The sequence below is a fragment of the Hippichthys cyanospilos genome, chromosome 1 (genome assembly GCF_059441005.1).
Source record: "Hippichthys cyanospilos isolate Australia breed blue-spotted pipefish chromosome 1, RoL_Hcya_1.0, whole genome shotgun sequence".
NCBI classification, from domain to species: Eukaryota; Metazoa; Chordata; class Actinopteri; order Syngnathiformes; family Syngnathidae; genus Hippichthys; species Hippichthys cyanospilos.
In genome coordinates, this window is record NC_142369.1 from 25,489,319 (window position 1) to 25,509,365 (window position 20,047).

The 20,047-nt window shown below is 40.6% G+C and overlaps 2 protein-coding genes across 5 annotated transcripts in view; one reads left to right on the forward strand and one right to left on the reverse strand.

The window, feature by feature from the left end:
- Positions 1–2,372, reverse strand: part of LOC148429860 (D-amino-acid oxidase-like) — a 12,525-nt gene extending 10,153 nt beyond the window's left edge. Inside the window, exons 1-2 of one of the 3 annotated variants that reach the window (XM_088434615.1) lie at positions 2,163–2,372; positions 1,588–1,718 (exon numbers count right to left, since the gene is read on the reverse strand). In XM_088434615.1, coding sequence (XP_088290741.1) covers positions 1,588–1,612 — 25 coding nt within the window. In that variant the 5' untranslated portion in view covers positions 1,613–1,718; positions 2,163–2,372. Of the gene's footprint in view, positions 1–1,587; positions 1,719–1,889; positions 1,989–2,162 lie in introns of those variants that run through there. The other 2 variants (XM_088434591.1, XM_088434599.1) reach the window with 2 other exon arrangements.
- ssh1a (slingshot protein phosphatase 1a) lies at positions 1,446–19,859 on the forward strand. Of its 2 annotated transcripts, XM_088434496.1 has the most exons (15): positions 1,446–1,708; positions 3,842–3,879; positions 10,663–10,763; positions 13,488–13,552; positions 15,087–15,208; positions 15,397–15,465; positions 15,565–15,630; positions 15,884–16,078; positions 16,212–16,305; positions 16,658–16,786; positions 16,886–16,932; positions 17,037–17,183; positions 17,559–17,759; positions 17,844–18,549; positions 18,628–19,859. In XM_088434496.1, exons 1-15 carry the CDS (start codon positions 1,628–1,630, stop codon positions 19,699–19,701), a joined length of 3,135 nt encoding a protein of 1,044 aa, XP_088290622.1. In that variant the 5' UTR covers positions 1,446–1,627; the 3' UTR covers positions 19,702–19,859. The 2 variants fall into 2 exon arrangements, with proteins under 2 accessions (XP_088290622.1, XP_088290631.1); XM_088434505.1 differs by lacking the exons at positions 1,446–1,708; positions 3,842–3,879 and adding an exon at positions 7,608–7,955 and having other exon boundaries at positions 18,628–19,858.
- Positions 19,860–20,047: the final 188 nt, after the last annotated feature.

Genomic DNA, 20,047 nt, shown 5'->3' on the forward strand with positions numbered 1-20,047 from the left:
AAAAAAAAAGGTTGAGAACCATTGTATTATTCTGTTTATTTGTATATTTGCTAGGGTTTTGCCTTCATTTGTTTTTGATATACAATACATACGGTACTGGTACTGGTAACTCATATGCATAAATTCGGTACAAAATTATGATGGCCCTAACACATTCTAGTTTCACTATTATTAAACACACATCTGTGAAGGGGCACATAAGAATCTGACTTTTTTAGGTATTTATATAATCAAACGAGTAGGGCTGTCACAGTTTATATCTGAAGAGATATCCAATCTACCAATAATCAATATATATATATATATATATATATATATATATATATATATATATATATATATATATATATATATATATATATATATATATATATATATATATATATATATATATATATATTAAAACTCTGAAAATAACAATTGCACTCGGTGAAGGTATCATTTTTATTGTAGAATATTTATTCGATTTATTATTCATATTTATTTAATATGCACTAATTTGAGCTGCACGACCACGTCGTATATTTCCAAAAGTATTCTATTCTATTGTAAACACCCACTGTCACTGTAGTACGTCGGCGTGAAAGGAAATTTTTGAATGCGCCTCTGTAGTTGCCGTTGCAATTACATGACATCAAACACTACAAGTGCTGCACAACGCCTCCACTCTGAGGTTGTTACTACAGCAACTTGTCAGCTGGGTCAGTAATGTGGCCCAGCCACATCCCATCTGGACTTGGCTAAAAACAGTGTGGACAGTCAGCTTTAAAAATGGGATTTGATGACAACTCTGAATGGAATCAGATATGCCTGCAGTCTGAACGAAGGTAAGGCCGGTCCTGGTGAGCATGTATCCGGCTTGTTTTGGTAGTAACCCTCCTCCGATACACCTTACCTTTCAAACAATCAGGATGGTTATCAGGTTTCTGCAAAGCTTGTTGTGTGTTGGAGGAGGCTAATTTCAAAAGCAGTTTGGACAGCGGCTTCCGAGGACCGGACTTGGAGAGATATCTGATCAGATAGCCTCCGACCCTCGTAGGATTTTGTTTTGGAGAAATGATGTATCTATTTACATCACCCATTTATTCAAAACAGATGCACCAACATGCAAGTTTATACTACTTTCCATAATAAAAATCAAGAGTTTCTGAGTGAAAAATTGGCCACCATGGCTGGATAGTCCCCAGAAATCCTCACTCATACTAAGTATTTAGTTAGTATACTGTAAAAAGTGAGTACAGTATATTCAGAACACCTGACCTGGTGACGCATTCATCAATTGAAATGTAATAAACATATTTCAGTATAAAATTCCATTGATCACACTTTGTTATATATTCATGTAAGTGTTATTTCCATTTCATGTCATCTAAGCAATGTGTCTGTTACATCTTCGAATCAAGTGCGCAAATTCAGACAGTGGTGTACATTACTTCCCCAATCAATGGAAAATGTCATGACGCGAGGTGGGTGAGAACGCACTACCCTCCTTCCCTCCCTCGCTGTGTCCATCTGTTCATTCACCAGGCGCCAGGCGGATCGTTGCTAGCCGACCAGCTAGCTAGGTAGCACTAGCAGGCAGCTCACCAGGCCACAACGGCCGCCGGTGCATCTTCCGCTTCCAGCCATGGCGTTAGTCACTCTGCAGCGGTCCCCGACCCCCAGCGCCGCGTCCAGTGCCAGCACCGCGACCACCGCTGCGGGCGAGGTCTGTTTGTCTTGGCGAGGAGGAGGGTGGATGTATATTAAAAACACACACGCACAAAATCAAACAAAAACAAATCCGAACGCTCCGGTGTGTCGTGCTGTTTATGTGGAGATGCTAATAAGGGCTGATATTGCCGGAGGAAAGCGTCTTTTGACGGAAGCCGAAGCCATTTGTAGCCTACCATTTGTTACTTTTTAGCCGAGTTAAGTGGCAAGCGAACCCGTGCTTCCAGTACATTTGCTTACGCGGTTAATGATATCTAGATAACAACGATTAGCTTGCGCTGGACAGTAGCTAACGCTAGCTAGTTCGTGACGTGACTGGCTAGCCGTGAAAATGACATTTTGATTCAATTTGATCAAACAGTCTCCCCGGCACACCGTTAATAACACACGAAAAGCAAGCATTTTCTCTTTAAGCGAGCCTTCATTCAATGTTTGACATTTCATATTACCGCTGGTCAGACGCTTGTGATTATTTGATGGCTTGGTTAGGCACATCGCTGTTTGGATTCCACAAATTGATCAAATCGATCTATTGGAGAAGTAACCAGAAATGTGTCAAGGTGGCTTTGTTGTATCATTTTTGAGAGGGCTTGCGTGGTTGACTGCATTTATCTTTGACTTAGAATGACAGACACTTCCCCGTTCATTTTGTTCCAGTTGTTGCCCGTTACCTTCCCGTTACAATCGGATGGGGGCGCTAACTACCAAGTTTAGCAACTACCAATACTGAAAAATGTCCGACTGCACTGACTCGTATTGAGATGTATTAATTTGGGAGTGTTTATTATAATGTACGCATTCAAGTTTCCCCAAATCTCTCACTATCGCGCACTCTTTAATACTAAAGCGGTAATCGCACACGTTTGAAATACCTTCCAATTGTCGGATTTGTGTTGTATCATAATCATTTGTGATTCTCAGTGTATGGTTGCTCACTCGTTACAATATCAGCTTTTTGATTAAAAATGGCATGGATGTTTTCGCTACAGCTATCTTAAATCAACACAAAGCGGTGTATAAATAAAACCTTGTAATAATATCAAAGTAATAAGATTATAGTTGAATGTATTTGCGCAGCAGTCCTCACTTTTACATCATTTAGTTTTGGTAATTTAAAAAGGCATCTGTAGTCGTTGGTGCAGCCTGCAGATGTCCGCTGACATGGAACAGTAAAAGCTGCTGCAGCTATGATGTCATGGACTCGACAAGGGGTGGGTGGAGTGGTGGAGTACTACTGCAGGAAAAGAGAACATAAACAGAAGTGTGACACATGCTAATGCTGTACAGCTCGTGTTTTCGGCTTGGTTCACACTAGTTGGAGTTCCACAGCATGGGATACGAATTGAAAAGTGTTATCTCTGCAAAACAACATTTCACATAAAGAATCATACCCTTTTCATATGCATATACCCGCACCTGCCCGAATGCCAGTCCAAAAGGTCCACCTGCACAATTTGCTAACCACATTCTTAAATAACTGCAGGTGCAGCAATGAATCAATTGACAACAATTTGATTGTCAAATTAATCAATAAATATATTGAAACTCTCTTACTTTTTTAGAGATCTTCACAATTTAAAACGTGTGCAAATTCTTGAAAGTTCACCCTCACAACATTAAATTGATTTTTGTGATTGCATACATTGATTAATTTGAAATAATGTCTGATTTCTGAATAAAGGGTTTAAAATCAAATGCTAATCAGATCATATCAATGCTTTTTAAATGAGAGTCAGATTAATCAGCAGATACATTGACTATTAAAATCATTCTTCATCACAGACCTAAATAATACTTGTACGATTTTGTACATTTGAAATTTTGCATTATTATTTTAATCCCATAATTATTTTATCGCAAAAAGATGAGTACATTTCACAAATTACTACCCATCTCTGATGAATTTACTATACTCTATGATGATATATTAAACCGCAGAATGAAGAATTGTGACAGGAAATAATTTAGCATCATGACAACTCCAAGACAAGACCAACTAACATCAAGTTTAAGTCCCTGGACCAAAAATAAGTTTTGTCTAATATCTTTTTGTTTAGGTTTTCATGTATTCTTTATACTATTTAAAATTGCACACTATAATCAAGATATTATCTTTGCTGCATTTCAGGACTTAGGGAGTGAAGATGAGCGGCGGATGAATCAAAGGTAACATGCACCTGAAGCCACTTTCACATTGGCTAGGTTCACACTGCAGGACTTAATATTCTATTTAATTTTTTTTTTTGTGAAATTCGATCGTTTTAATGAGGTCGTTCACATTTCCAAATAAATGCAACCTGTAAGTGAACTCTGAACGGCCCAAACCTGTCCTCCCGCCTGTGTATTGAGGACACCATGATGTCACGTGACAAAAGATTGGCTATGGATCAGATTCAGGACCACATACCCAAGTGGCATGAATGAAGAAAAAAAAAATCATATTTGTGTCATTCAGTCTGCCATTAAAAAATGTGAATGGGATCACTTCAGGCTGCAGTGTGAACCTATGCATTAAAACACAGAAAAATGGACACATCAGAGTCGATAAAGGATTCAGGATTTATCCACCTGTGCACTCGCAGTCTAATAATTATATGCTTGAAGATGTGAGCAAAGTTCTTCACGCACCATGTGGGCATGCATCTTCTCACTTCTCATACTTTGTGTTGGGTCGACATTGTTCCTCCATTCCATATCATTATCGTTTATTCAGAAAAACAACACGGAAAAAAAGGAGGCTTTAAGAGGAAGTGTAAAAGGGGTGTAAGTTTTGTGTTGTTTTTTTGACATGATACTTGATTCCTATTAATAACTGTGTTGAAATGGGTTGCTGAGGTATTTAATGAGCTCTGCAATGACAACACGAGTTGGCGTCAGTGAAGAAATTAGTGTCAATTTGAAGACATTACTGAAGGGTTTTGGGAGAGGATAAAATTAGCTCAACTATTTACAAAGCAATGTTATTTTTTTTAAAACGTAACGATATGCTTTAGCCGTTTGAAATCAGAGCAACAGGATAGAATGCAGGGCTTGACACCAGCCTGCTTTACATTGTGTGCTGGCGAATTTTTTTTTCCAGTTGCACATTGCGAGTACATTTTTTAAGCTGAGCGTACTTGGATGTGACAGTAATACCATGAAAAAAAGACCTACCAAGGAAGAAGCAACAACATCACGTCACATGCCAACAGTGTGCTGCAATGGCCAATTTCAAAATAAACACAAACTATTACTTGGATGATAATTTAATAGATGGACAAGGCTTTTATTTTGAATTTGGACTTTGCAGCTGTGTTGATGGAAAGGTTAGCCTGATCTTCCTCGCAACTTCATTTTATTTGCCTTCATATCACAGAGCTACCAGCATGAACACATCGCCATAAAAAAGGCATATTCAGTTGCTGATTAAGGACAGTAAGAAACCACCTGTCATTTATCCTGTCATTGTATGATATGGCACAAGTCTCCAGCGCAAGCTGCTACCTATGTGGTGTGCATGGTACGTTCAAACACAGTCAGACATTTCAAACTCAGTTGGCTTATATTTCCTCTCACACGGGCGGTACTGGGGCGTAGAGGCACTACAAGGGTGTTCCTCCTACATGTGACTTACTAAGTAGACGCGTCCCTTGGAAGCTACTGGGGTGGGGCCGGTGCTGAGAGCGCAGAATAGGCAAGGAAGTCTTTGAAATGCATCAATGTAAGAAAATAACACTTTGGGAGGTTTTAGAGTGAGAAATTAACCTTGTGACATGGTCATAAGATCCAAAACGTTGACATTTCCATAACACGGTCTTTTTAAGCGCCATAGTATGCCGTTTTTTGTTTTGTTTGTTTGTTTTCATCACCAGAGTATTAATGTGTTTTGATACCCTGCCAATGTGCTCACGTATCCATGGTATGGACCTAATGGCACTATTGGAGCTTCTGGCCTATCCGGGTTGAACAAAATAATGTTCACATAAAATCCAAGCTGTCTTCTTTCAACCCAATGTGAAATGATTATTGTGTGAGCCACTAGACAGATCTTGTTATAGTAAAATACTTGGCAAAATCATATCTTGACCTGAGTCACTCTCAATCTTTACAAGCTTACGTCATAAGAAATGACCATATGCAAATTGAGAAGATACATCTGCAAATATAAAAGAAAATATTTCCCGCCCTCCCACTCTGTGGTGACAATAAATGTGATAGTTATCTATGAAAATTATATAACTATGTATACCTTTTTGCATACATGTAATGTCCTTTTTAACATTATCAAATTAAAATCTACTTTCAGCAAATGTCAACTTTTTTACACGAGCTTATACAGGTTATAGCTTATTCTGAATCTGGGGGAAAAAAAAAAAAAAACTTAACAAGCATCAACGTTCCCGAAATAACAAAAAAATGTCAGTTCTTGTTCAAACCAGAAACATGTTTTACCTTATTCGGTAATAATACAAATCATGGTCATTATGCATTGGCTACTACATATACTTTGTCACATGACATTTTTTAAATACTGTACTTAATATACTTACCTTTGTTCAAAAGGCCCACATCATTATAGAGTATTTTAAATCTTCCACGGTGAAATGTATTCGTATAAATTAAATTTGGCACATTGGCAATTTAATTTCTTATTTCATGTAAGTTTTCAGATATTTCTAACCAGGGAGTGAAACTTCTTGTTTACTGAAGCTCCACTTCTCATAGTGTGGCTGCCTCCACCTACATGATATGGTTCAAAGTGGGCTGGTCACAAAACCATCCATCCATCCATCCATCCATCCATCCATCCATCCATCCATCCATCCATCCATCCATCCATCCATCCATCCATCCATCCATCCATCCATCCACCCACCCACCCAAACCCCACCCAACCACCCGCCCGCCCGCTTATCCACAAGAGGGTCGCAGAGTGCTGGAGACTACCCCAGTAGATTCAAACGATCTAAATTCTTTCAAGTGTTTTTAAACAGGCTTTTTATCTGTACCCAACGTGGTGCTCGCCAGGAGTTTTTTACTGTGTTTATATCATGTTATTCTTTTACAGACGAATCATAACGATCTAAATTCTTTCAAGTGTTTTTAAACAGGCTTTTTATCTGTACCCAACGTGGTGCTCGCCAGGAGTTTTTTACTGTGTTTTTATCTTGTTATTCTTTTACAGACGAATCATAAAGGTGTTTGTCCCGCCAAACTTCCATAAGCAATAGTTCGTCCGCCATGTTGTCCGCTTGTAAAGAAATTCTGGAAGATACAGGCTGCGGAAAATTTGGTCCGCTTGGACTCCGCGTGGAGGGGCGTGGTGGCCAAAATAACGACATTTGACGCGCGGAATTTGCAGACGCGTGAAGATTAAACCAAGCTTAATGCTTGAAGACATGAGAAAAGTATTAAAAATGAAAGATGGATGAAGCAAAGTGAAAGACATTATGCAAGAAATTGATGGAAGTATGAAAATGAATGCTTATTGTAGATTTAGCAATTTCTTTCTTTCTTTTTCCTTTTTTTTAATGTTGGATGTTTTTTTTTAACTTCAGTCAGATTGTGGATTGCGCAACACGTTTTCTTTTTTATGGTTACTTTCGAAACAGATTTGCTATCGTGAAAAGTGAAAAAGTGCTATTGTGAAAAATTTCTGACTGCAAATACGATTTCGATGTAGAGGAATTCTACTGTACACATTTAAAGTTCAAGGATGGGAAAATAGATGCGATGATATTGGGTATGCCGTCTGCAGGGCTTCTGATTTGCTTTTCTCATGAGCTGTGAGAGCCAGCATAGACAAATTAGACAAGCATGGTTATGTTAGTCTCAGGCGGCGGGTGGGTGGAGACTGCAGCGTGTCGATTCAGTCTGAGAGGCGCACACAGACGCTCAGAGGAAGGGAGGGAGTACCAGAAGCAGTGGAATCTTAAATGGCATGGAGCAGAGTGGATGAGTCAAGGCTGTCTGTCAATCCGTCACTCAGTGGAGCGAGCGGGTCAAGACTCGGAAGCAGCGCTCCTTTAAGGCTCTTGTTTTCTGAAAGCCGGAGAGGAGGAAGTGGATTGTGAATTCAACAGAATGCATCTGTTTGTAGAAGCCTTTCAGGAGGCTGTGAAGAGGCTACCTTATTTTGTGGAGAATGCCATGTTGACCCATAGTGAGGTGCAGCGCATGTGAGTGAAGTTAAGGCTCTTTTAGACTGGGAACTAACATCACTGGCTCCTTTCTAACGACAGCAAAAATACTTAGAAGACACGGTAATTATGTTCCCTTAAGTTTCATTCCCTGCCTTCAAATTCAATACATTAGTCAATCTTGTTTGAATGATGTCATGCTGTCCAGAAAACAGTCATCAATCATTGAATTTACATGATGTTTCTGTCACTATGTAACAGATCTACCTCAGAAAACTGCAGTTTTCTGTTTTGCTCTTGGAGCCATGTTAATATGTAAAGACATAAAACTTTCAAAAAGCACATATTAGCTGTAGTTACACGTGCCCAACAGGATAAATACAGATTCGTATACAACTGTAGGTCACATAGTGAAAGACCACAATAGAAAGATAGATTTTAAGACTTAATAAATAACAAGAAAAATGAAATTTCTATGAACAAGTAGGTGAGATGAGGTCCCACACATAGGATGACTTCAGAGGAACGTTGTGGAATCCTGTGAAGCTTTTTCACATGGTCCGATGTTTTCTTTGATACTTTATACACAGTTATTCTAATGAGTGCTTGTGGATGAGCTGAAGCTATCCTGCGCTAAATCCTGTGACCTTTGTGTTGAGTTCGCCGTTGAAATGAGCAGCCGGAATTTGTTCACCATACTGAGCAGAAAGCATCTGTTTGTCTCCTTTTCGGCTCTGGCGGTTGCCTTTATAGCCAAATATTGATCTATTATTGCCTGAGTTGCCCTGACACTTGTAAATCTCACTTATTCAACAGCCTAAAACTAAATCCACCACACTGGGACAAAAGGTCTCAATTGAAAAGTGTCCACCCACGTGCTTTGTTTCTGTGGAACTTTTTTTTTCTGTGGTGCTGAGGGCGGAGGGAATGTATTGTGAGCCTCACAAAAGGAAGTCTATTGTTCTTGTAAAATGGTCTACTTGGTGCCGACCTGCTTGTCTGTGCGTTTAGACACTGCACTAGTGTACAGAATTTGTGTAAAAAAAAAAAAAAAATTGATCTTGTAGTTAAATGAAAATCTTTGGATTCTTTTGCTAAAATTCAGCCCAAGTAAGCAACTGTAAACAATGTTATTTTTGTCAATTGTCCTGTTGAAAATGTTCCGACTTTTTTACTGCTTTTGACATTCTGCCCAGAAAGCATGTTTTGATCATTTACATTTCTGATCATGATGGTTGCTGAATCTTAACTTTGCTGACATAACACATGGGCTACCACAATATAGTGCCATTTAACTCTATCAGTGAGTTATAATCAATTGATCAGCTATTATTTGTTACAGCATTTTTAGTTCCTGTATTATTAGCCTGTTGGCACAATTATATTCAGTTGTTAGTCATTATATGCATGTTAGATCATTATTAAAGATAATTATTTTGAAAATACTAGAGGCAATCACATCTTGTCCTTTTCCTCAGCAATGACATTTAATGACTTCAGTGTGCATTAAGACACTTAATATTATTATTTCTGGTAATTGGTACAGAGTGGGCACGATTCTCACTGATACATAAATTTAGACATCTGTTCATTGATGGTGTTCACTGAAATAGGGTTAGTGAGGCTCCAGAACCGATTCAAAGCATGAATTTGCCTGAATCTCGCCACGTCGTAGACTTATGAAGCTACTCAAGCATCTCAGTGGGCTTTCATTGAAAGCAGTCAATTCATTGAATTTGTTCATTAACAGTTTTTTTTTTAAAGCTGTGAATGACTACCTGTTCAACAGTGATTAAGAAAAACATTTTTCTTTTTGTAGTCTCCCTAGTAACCTGAAGTACAGTGCATACCTGTTGTTCAACAGTTTTGAACTTTCCTAATGATGTCATAGTTTGTGTGCAAAGAAGGCAGGCACCATCCTTCTGCCAAGTCCAAGGGTGAATGCACTCACATTTATTTTCAAAGAAATGGAATGACTGAAGTCAATCCGGAGGAATCACTTCACTATTTTTGTATTCTCTGGTCATATTTTTTGACCAAGCCCGCAAAACCTTTGGATTTTATCGCCATGTGTGAACAGTTAATTTTTACTCAGTTGCCATAATGATAATGTCATCAAAGATAATAATGTCAATCATAATGTGAATTTGGAACTTGTAATGCCAATCGGTTTTGTGCTGTACTGCATTGGGCCAAAGCTTAGAGAAAACAAGTAAACAGGACTGTTAAAGTTTTAAAGACTTCTTCACTCAGCTAGGTTGTCATTTCACCACCAGCACAGAACAATTAATTATGTTTAAAATATTCTTTTACTTTAGGGACCCTCTTTAAATGGCTTCTTTCTTAAAAGGCAAGCGTTTTTAAAAAGCATTTTTAGTTTTTTGATCTGGTGGAGTTTCTGGTAAAATGTTTATTATATTCTTGGTATGTACTGTATATTCTAAGTAATATTTTAATAACAGTAGGCCGCGAGGTTCCACACTTCAGTTATATGATACATTTTACATATTATGATCCGATTGGATTAGAAGATTATTTTTCTTCTGCTGAATGATCACAAAATGTACTCACATAAATACTCACCTAACACTTAAATATTTAAAACTTAATTCAAATCACCTTCATTTTGACACCATTTTGCACAACAGTCAGCTCTTTTGCAACAATAAATATAACCAACCTGCGTCAAAAAGACTTGCTTGTTGGGAAAGGCTAGTCCATGGCAAAATATTCTAAAAGTCCCGAGATGGGAAAGGTGTATGAACGCTGCACGCTGATTGATCTGTATCATTATCATAATTATGTCAATTGTCTCTTTTGTGTTTTCCAGCCTAAGTGAGAGCTTCTTTATGGTGAAGGGTGCAGCGCTTTTCCTTCAGCAAGGGAGCTCTCAACAGGGCCAAAAAGTACATCCTCACCACAAACATGCAGGTGAGAAGTCAAAACCACAACAAACATCCCAACAATATTTCTGCATTTTATTCTGGTTCCCTAAACCATCCATTTGTCAGTCTTCTTGAGCTCTTCAATTTTGCTGAACGAGGAAATTGCATCTTAAATCCATATAACACTACAGACCTGTTTGTGACTGAAAAGATAGGCTTGACGTTGCCTACCTAATTAGCATGTTTCCCCCTACATTTAAGCCAGGTTAGTGTCGATATCCTGTGCACTGGAGAGACTTTGTAGAAGTCATGCTAAAGATTAAATAGGGACACTTATGCGAGAAATGTGGCGTTTTAATCTTGTCATACGAGATCTCCTCTCATCCCTATTATGTAGTTATCATGATTAACTGAATTTCATCCTCAATTAGTCATGGTTGCTTGAATGATGACAAAATGAGGCTTTCTGAAGCTCTCGACGTTTTTGAACCATGTGTCAAAAAGTAATTCACTACCTGAAAATTTGTCCCTTTTACTACTGGCAGTAGATGTCATTGTGAATTTGGATTCATCATTTAAATCAAAGGTGTCAAACTCATTTTTGTTGCGGGCCATTTTGTAGCTACAACCTCCCTCATTGGGATGATAGAAAGGGGAAACCAAGTCAATTTTAAATCGTCTTATCGTATTACTACTGTACACAACAAATTGATGGCTTAGTAGTTTTCAAGTCAGAAGTAAAGCAGAACAGTTTGTTGATTTATTGTTCACAGACTGTAACATAACAAACCCCCAAATATCGCAAAACCTCAGCTTTATAATTTATTATAAATGACAAAAAAAAAATTGGGAACTAGGTTTAGCAAGGATCATAGAAATTGGCAAGATTTGCTTTTGCGGGCTGCATAAAATGACATGGCGGGCCGGATTTCGCCCCTGGGCCTTGAGTTTGACGCCTGTGATTTAAATGAACTCCCGCAAATGTGATGCCCATATTTTCTAAAAATAAGAATTCTTATTGACATAGCAATTTATAATGTGGCAATTTGTCAAATGGCTATAATGCAACTTTTATGAATTCCTTATTTGTACTCCTTAGTATATACTGTATTACACAGACAAATCAACAATAAAACTAATGAAAATTATGCTTTGAAATCTTGTTTGTCATTCATATTTGTTTTGGTTTATGTTTGGTCTACTGATTGTTTCTTACTTGACATCTTGCTTAGTGTTTTCGATGCTTGTTTAATCAGGTTTTTTTTTTTTATTGACAGAAACAGTAATTTTTGCACAGCAGGCGGGCTCAGTTGATGTTGCTGTCTAATAAGAAAGTACATAGGTTCCCATTTGTACAATAAAATGATCATGCCTACTGCATGAAATTATGTCAGACAACCCATGTTCAATTCGGCGGAGTTTTTACTGCTACAGGCCCATGCTGTTATGATCAGCGTTGATGTTGTTTTCCACTGTTGTCATTTTTGCAGCTCCACTGAAACCAAATTCCCACAGGGACAACTAAGATTAGTCCGAGATCTCCCTGAGGGTGGTGACGTCATCCAGATACCTCCCGATTGATTTAACGCGGAAAGTGTGCGCTTTTTACCATATTCAGTGGCATCATGTGAAAAAAAGCTCTCACAGGCGAACGCTTCCTGACTGGCCCCATTACTCAAAAGGGCCAACAACAAATACGTTTACAGTAGATGATGCGGTGTTTCAGCCGTCTTAAACACATCTGGTTTTTGCGCCACGGTTATAGAGCTCCGCCTTTCAAAGCGAAGTAGTCAGCTGACTCGGTCGGAATGAAACAGTGAAGTTGTTCAAACTTCAATAACTCCGGCCCACAGCTTCACTACAACCAGCCTTTCGAGTTTGGCGCATGCTTCGGAGCCTCGGTGTTAGACATAGCATCACTAGTTGCAGGTGACAGGTTTGTCCGCCCTACTTGACATTTTGTTCTCTTTCAGCTTGTTTGAACGTTTGCTGTAAACAAAGTGTGAACAATACACAGATCTCTGAATTTTCTGCTAATGTCTTGGATTACGATCGGTTGACACTGTTGATTATTGAACAGGCACATACTATATTGGTATGTCTCTTAGCCAGGTGAACTGTGGCCATTAATGCTTTTTTGTCGTAGTTCTTCGCCGTATTCATGTTTCATTGTAAATGTATGGTTTTCAAGTAAATAATTTAAACAGTCAAAAGTGAATAGGAAACTTAAACACTGTAATTACCATCCATCCATTTTTTTGTACGTCTTACAGCACATGCAACAATGATTTGTTTGATACGGTTCTCTTTTGACACTTTAACACCCCAGTGCAAAACGCATATTCTTTTCAAGATTTTGACCTGAGGCAAGAGATTACATTATATTGTAGTCTACGAGTTGTGTACACTCCATTGTATACCAAAGGTTGTAATGAATACCTGTCAAGCTGACAAACTTTGCTCGTCAACATACTTAAAGCGATGTTGGCCTCCCATCAACAGCCGTCTGTCATTGCAGTTTGTCCTGAACATTTAGTTTCACAATCCAGTTCAACTGATGTGTCGTAAGGAGTTTTGGAACAAAGGGTGTGACTTATTGTGATTTTATTCATTTTAAACTGTGAAACAAATTCAGGAATTAAAACATCTGTATTTAAGTATATGTTTTATTGGGGAAGTATTGGACCGTTAATAATCCTTAGACTTCTTTAACGTTTAGTTGAATTAACTGTTTTACATTATTGTTGACTTTTTTTTTTTTTTTAAACAGGGGATTTACCTCAACACCTTCAGGTGATGATAAACATTCTTCGTTCAGAGGACCGCATCAAACTGGTGAGAAACAATAAAGAGGGCGTCCCTAAAGTATTCACGGCACTTCACTTTTTCCACATGTTGTGTTACGGCCTTTTCCAAAATAGAATGCCGGTACAGTAGTTGTTTTCATCAACATTCTACGCACAGCACCATTTTACAACATTGTAAAAAATAAAATTTGTTCAGGCTAAGAAATCACAAGTATCTACATAAGTATTCACAGTAATTTGTCGATGCACCGTTGGTAGCGCATACATCCTCAAGTCTTTTTGAAAATAATGAATGCCACAAGTATGGCATTGGATAGTTTGTCTTTTCTACTGTATTTGCAGCGCCTCTTCCACTCCGTCAAGTTGGATGTGCAACATTGGTGGATAACCATTTTCAGGTTTCTCCAGAGTTGCTCATTCAAATCCCAGACTGGGTTCTGGCTAGGCCACTAGAAATTCACAGTTGTTCAAATGCAACTCCTTTGACATCTTCCATTCCGTGTGCTTGGAGTTGTTGTCCTGTTGAAAGACAAAGTGTCATCCCAATCCAAGGTTTAGAATGCTTTATTCAAAACAAACTGCAAACTCTTGGTGCGTTGTCATTTAGCTTTTGAGAAGACAATGAGTGCCTTCCATTTGTATATTGTAATATACAGCCCTCACTTGTGGATTACTGCAGAGTGTTGTCATTCTGGAAGGGAAGGCTCTCCTCTTGTAAGCTAGTTCTTGGTCATCTTCCTAAAAAGGGCTCTTGAGTTTACATTTTTCATTTAGGAATGATGTAGACCACAGCAGAATGTATTTTCTGCCCATTCCTTGATCTGTTCCTCTACTGACAAATTCTTTGACATCATGCTTGGTTTGTGCTCCAATGTGCACTGGCAACTGTGGAACCTTATGTAGATGGGTGTGTGGCTTTCCAGATCATGTCCAATCCACTGACTTTACCACAGGTGTGCTCCAATTACAGTAAGCTTTGGAAACATCTTAAGGATGATCAGTGGAAAAAGGATACACCGGAATTGCGATTTATTTATTTATTTGGGGGGGTAATGTTATCAATTTTAAAAAGCCTGTAAGATAGAAATGTGGAAAAAGTGGAGCACTTTGTAAATTTGTGAATTCTCCATACAAGTGTAGTAAGCTACTAAACAAAAATATACAGCACACAAACATTCATTACATGCCAGGGACTTAACTGACACTGTCAACTCATTAGAATGCCATTTATTGTTTGCTAAAGATACTCTACTTGTTTTTTGTAATTATCAGTTGTGAGAGCAGGTTTGAACAGCACGGTTTTAAGTGGATGACCAATTGTTTCCATGCAGTGTGTAACTCAATAGGAAACTTGTAAGTGTGAAACAGACACATACTGGTTAGACTGCCCATTACAGACACACACATAATAAATTAGGCAATTTTCAATGCAGAGATTGCATGTGACTTGGCGTGATAGCCCTACAAATAGTTGTAGTGGTAAATAGTGTTCTCACCCTGTGCTTGAAAAAAAACTGTAATATGACTTTGAAATCAACGTAACATTGTGTGTCCCCGGGTAGGCCGTGCGGCTGGAGAGTGCATGGTTAGATCGTGTACGATACATGGTAGTGGTGTACACCAATGGACGGCAGGACACAGAGGAAAACATCCTGCTGGGAATCGACTTTACTAACAAAGACTGGTGAGATGAGAGCTGTAAAACTGTGTTACCATAGATAACATCCTCATTGGACATGTGTATGGGTTGAATTTGAACTTGGAGTGTTGCTCCCCGTTTTGTGCTAATTCACACAAACTTTTTGCTTCTTTAATAAAGTCAAATTATTGATAATTTGATTATCTCAAATAATGTTTTCATATTCCTGTTAGCAAAAGCTGTTCAATTGGAATGGTGCTGCCTCTGTGGAGTGACAGTAAAATCCATCTGGATGGAGATGGGTGAGATCCACAGGAATATTTCCCTTCAAATCAACACTGAATACAACATGTATGGCATTCCAGCTGGTAGACTCACCATCTGTTTTTTTTTCTCCGTAGGGGCTTTACTGTGAATACGGCAGGACGGACTCATGTCTTCAAGCCTGTGTCGGTGCAAGCTATGTGGTGAGTAATCCTCTGGAGCCATAATGGCGATCAACTCCAGTACGGTTTCATGACATAGCACAACAAATCTTGAACCAATCTGAACCAGAAATGCGTTTTAGTTTACCGTCTGCAGCAGTATGCCACCTGGTGGTAATGAGGGAATTTTGCACATTACTTGCGCTGGAATGCAAATGTAGCAATTATTTGATTGGTTGGGTGGTATGGATGAAAACATCCTAAACTGCCTTGTGTAATCTTTACCTCAAACTAGGTCAGCACTCCAGGTGCTCCACAAGGCTTGCGAGGTGTCCCGTAGATACAACTATTTCCCCGGGGGTATGGCTCTTACTTGGATGGGTTACTATGAAAGCTGCATTGCTTCAGAGCAGAGTTGCATCAACGAATGGAACACCATGAAGGACTTAGAATCCACACGTCCAGACTCGCCGACTATGTTTGTCGACAAGTCAGTATTCCTTCATTACATTAAAAATCTGAACGTGCTGAAAGCTCTTACTGTTCAGCTTTTGTGCTGAACGTGTGTGTGATTGTTTTGCAATCGCGTCATCTTCTAAGTGCCAACATAAATCTTTTGATAGGCCTTCAGAGAGAGAGAGGACAGAGTGCCTTATCAGAGCCAAACTTCGCAGCATCATGACATGCCAGGATCTTGAGAACGTCACATGTAAACAAGTAAATAAGACTCGCAGGGGTAACCCGATTTCTTTGTGTGTTTATTTTACTTACATAGTTACTCTTATTTAAGACGAGGGCATTTTGATTATTTTGATTCTGCTTTTGTGTTCCCGCTTCCCAATTTTCAATGTAGCAGTGTAGTAACCTTCACCTCTGGGCAGTGTAAAGTTGAACTCTTTTTAAATGGTGTTAAAAAGCTGGTTTCTGCTATTCATTCAATGCAGTAAATGCAACCTTATTCTGAACCAGGGCAAATAATAAAAGTCAAATTGTAGAAAAATGTTTTTGCGGTTGTGAAGAAGAGCCACGATGCCTACGAGTTGCGTTAATGATGTAACTGTTTTGTCAGATTCGTACTGAGTTGGAGCAGCACATGAGCTGCAACCTGAAGGAATTCAAAGAGTTCATCGACAATGAGATGCTGTTGATTTTGGGCCAGATGGACAAAGCCACACTCATCTTTGACCATGTCTACCTGGTAGGATGGCTCATGCTGGATCAGCAAAATGACTGAAAGGATAACAATAATAATAATAATGTACTTCACCTTGCCGATATATTTATTCTTTCTTTGGAGGGCTCCGAATGGAATGCATCCAATTTGGAAGAACTGCAAGAGACAGGGTGATTTATTTGATATTGTAGAGTGGCCGTGATAATCAAACACAGAAAATATTTTGACAATGTGATCTGAGCAACAAAGAATGACCTTCATCTCTCTTCCTCAGGGTGGGCTATATCCTCAATGTTACCAGGGAGATAGACAACTTTTTTCCAGGCACATTCAGCTATCATAACATACGCGTGTATGACGAAGAGGCCACTGACCTGTTGGCTCACTGGAACGACACGTACAACTTCATTGTTAAAGCAAAGTGAGTTCTGGTGTTTGTCTTCAGACCCGACTTGGCAACTTCAAGGGTCTCCAAGTCCTATCCTTGAGAGCCCCTTTCCAGCCTCTTTTCAGTGTAACCCTTCCCCAACACCCGCTTCAAATGATCAGGATCATTATCAGGCTTCTGCAAAACTTGGCGATGATTAGGAGGGTAACTCAAAGTACGGAAGCGCTGAGCATGTAGACGTTTGCGTTCGATTGGTCATAGAAGGTCAAGTTAAGTTCAACTGTGAATGTCATATTGCATTTTTTTTTTTTTCGCTTCTGGAAATGACAAGCTTTTCAGTGAGTGGTGTTTGTGTATAATGGACATCCAAAAACTGTTAACGGATGACTTTGACCTTCTCTCCACCAGGAAGAACTACTCCAAGTGTCTTGTTCACTGTAAGATGGGTGTCAGCCGATCTGCCTCCACAGTCATCGCCTACGCCATGAAAGAGTACGGCTGGTCGCTTGAGAAGGCGTACAACTTTGTCAAGGAAAAGAGGAGCATCACGCGACCTAACCCAAGTTTTATGAGACAGCTGGCAGAGTATGAGGGCATCCTTGATGCCAGGTATATGGCATCTCTTGAAATCGTCACATTGTTTTCCTAACTTGTTCTGTGTCCGGCTGACTTTTCCTTTGCGTCTACAAACAGTAAACAGCGTCACAACAAGCTGTGGCATCCCGACGCAGACTGCGAGATGGCCGAGGGCCAGCCGGTCTTGGCCACGTGCTGCGGCGAGGAAGAGGGGGACCACTTGACCCCAGAACCAGCCATGTCTCCCTGCTGCGACGACCCGCTGCCCGTTAAAGGCGCAGCATGCCCCTCCCCTTGCCGAAAAGTAGCTCTGGAGATAGACCCCGCCTACAACAACTATTATTTCCGGAGGCTGTCTGACTCTGCGCTGGACAGTGAGCCCTCCACACCGGTGCGTGGCCCCCCTCTTCTTGGCATGGAGAAAGTCTTCATTGAAATCGAGGATGTTGAACGAGATGCTCTGCTGGATGATGAGGCGTTTGGGCGGGAGGGTCTGGGGCTTCCCCCTTTTGGGTCTGCAGCGGAGGGCACCGCAGCCCAGACCTGCGGTCGTGGCCCAGAGCCCTTGGAGGAGTTGCGCCTGCGACTGGAGTTTAGCACGGTGGAGGAAGAGGACGAAGAAGACGTGCAAAAGGAGGAGGCGGACATGGAGGTCCTAATGCAGCCAGATGACGGCGGGGGCGGGGATGGAGGTGGGGTAGCGGAGCAGTCGCAAGATGTAGAAGTTGAAGGGGATGCGGACAGCAATGGTATGGACCTGGCAACCCTGAATGACAATTCCAACAACAACAACAACCTTTTTACCTCTCACCAGAACTTCAATGTGAGTTTGTATTTGGAGACATGAACACGCGGCTTTGATTTGCGATAGGTCATGCACTCATTTTTCTTTTCTTTTTAGGGAAAAGCTGCCACCCTTGCAGCTGATGTGTCTTTATTTCCGCGGATGGATTTGAATTCCAAGCGGAAAGACATTTCTCCAAACTCAGTTTCAGATCCTTGCCTTAAGCTCAGTCCCCTTGACATCCCAAGTGCTCCGTTACTGCTATCTTCTAAAGACCTCGAGTGTTCACTGTTGTCTCTGTCCAACTGTGCCAACAGCGCTTCCTTTGGTTCCGCGGCGCTCCCCGATGTACCACGTCAGCCGGCAGAAACCCTTCACGTTGTCGGGGTGCAGGACTGTGGTGATGTATTGCACGTAAACATGGAGTGTGAGAATAGGCCAACCGGCGGCTCTTTGGAGATTCTCCCTGAGCTGATGACAATGGAGTTGGACCGAGAGACGCCTGCAATGGCTTGCCACCTGAACCAGCCGGAGACCTTTGTGGAGCTGCAGAGGTCAGGTGTGGTGCGGCGCCACGCAGAGAGACTGGAGAGACTGTCGGGTTTGAGCCAAGAGAGCCTGCACTCTCTGAAGCCTTTGCACGCATGTCAAATGTCCAATAAGAACTTTCAGCACAAGGAGGAAGAGGAGGAGTTCTCTAGCTTTCCTAGGGACTTGATCAAATCATCGACACCGTGCCAAGTACGGATAGAGCCTCTGGTCGTTCCCCTCACCAATGAAGCCTTGTTGGGGGTGGTGGGCTCAGGGATGCTCACGCCAACCTCTTCGCCTCACGGCACCACACTGACGCGCAGCTCCAGCAGCGACAGCCTGCGCAGCGTGAGAGGAAAGCCCGGCCTGGTACGTCAGCGGGCGCAGGAGATCGAGACACGGATGCGTCTGGCGGGCCTGACTGTGTCGTCCCGGCTCAAACGGTCCAACTCGCTGGCCAAGTTGGACAGCCTCAATCTTTCCTCCGAGGACCTGTGTTCCGCCTGCTCCTCGGATGCAGGTACGCTTCTGCTCCTCTCGCTGTCCCCGGAGCCAGATCACGGCATGGAGTGGGAGCCCCCTGCCGCCTCTGCTCAATCCCGACCCTGCAAGGACCTGCACGCGCCAGAGAAAGCTCTAGCAGGAGAGCCTATAAGCTGACACGCTAGGTGGTGCACTAGCTCCCCCTCGTTTCTCACCACGTAGCGCTGTTGGAGGGTTGTACACGTTGTGGAAACAAAAAGAACACACACACACACACACACACACACACACACACACACACACACACACACACACACACACACACACATATATATATATATATATATATATATATATATATATATATATATATATATATATATATATATATATATATATATATATATATATATATATAAAGAGAGAGAGAGAGCATTCACTTATTTGCCACCTTGTTTGCCAAACTGTCATATTGCTGTATCTGACAAGAGAAGCCATCAGTTAGTTTGCCTCTGACTTGGTT

Bases quoted from the DNA above. Each gene is read 5' to 3' on its own strand.
- ssh1a (XM_088434496.1), top strand. From the start codon at position 1,628: ATGGCGTTAGTCACTCTGCAGCGGTCCCCGACCCCCAGCGCCGCGTCC. The intron at 13,553-15,086 runs GTGAGAAACAAT...GTCCCCGGGTAG, and splicing joins CAGAGGACCGCATCAAACTG to GCCGTGCGGCTGGAGAGTGC. The intron at 17,760-17,843 runs GTATATGGCATC...GTCTACAAACAG, and splicing joins GAGGGCATCCTTGATGCCAG to TAAACAGCGTCACAACAAGC.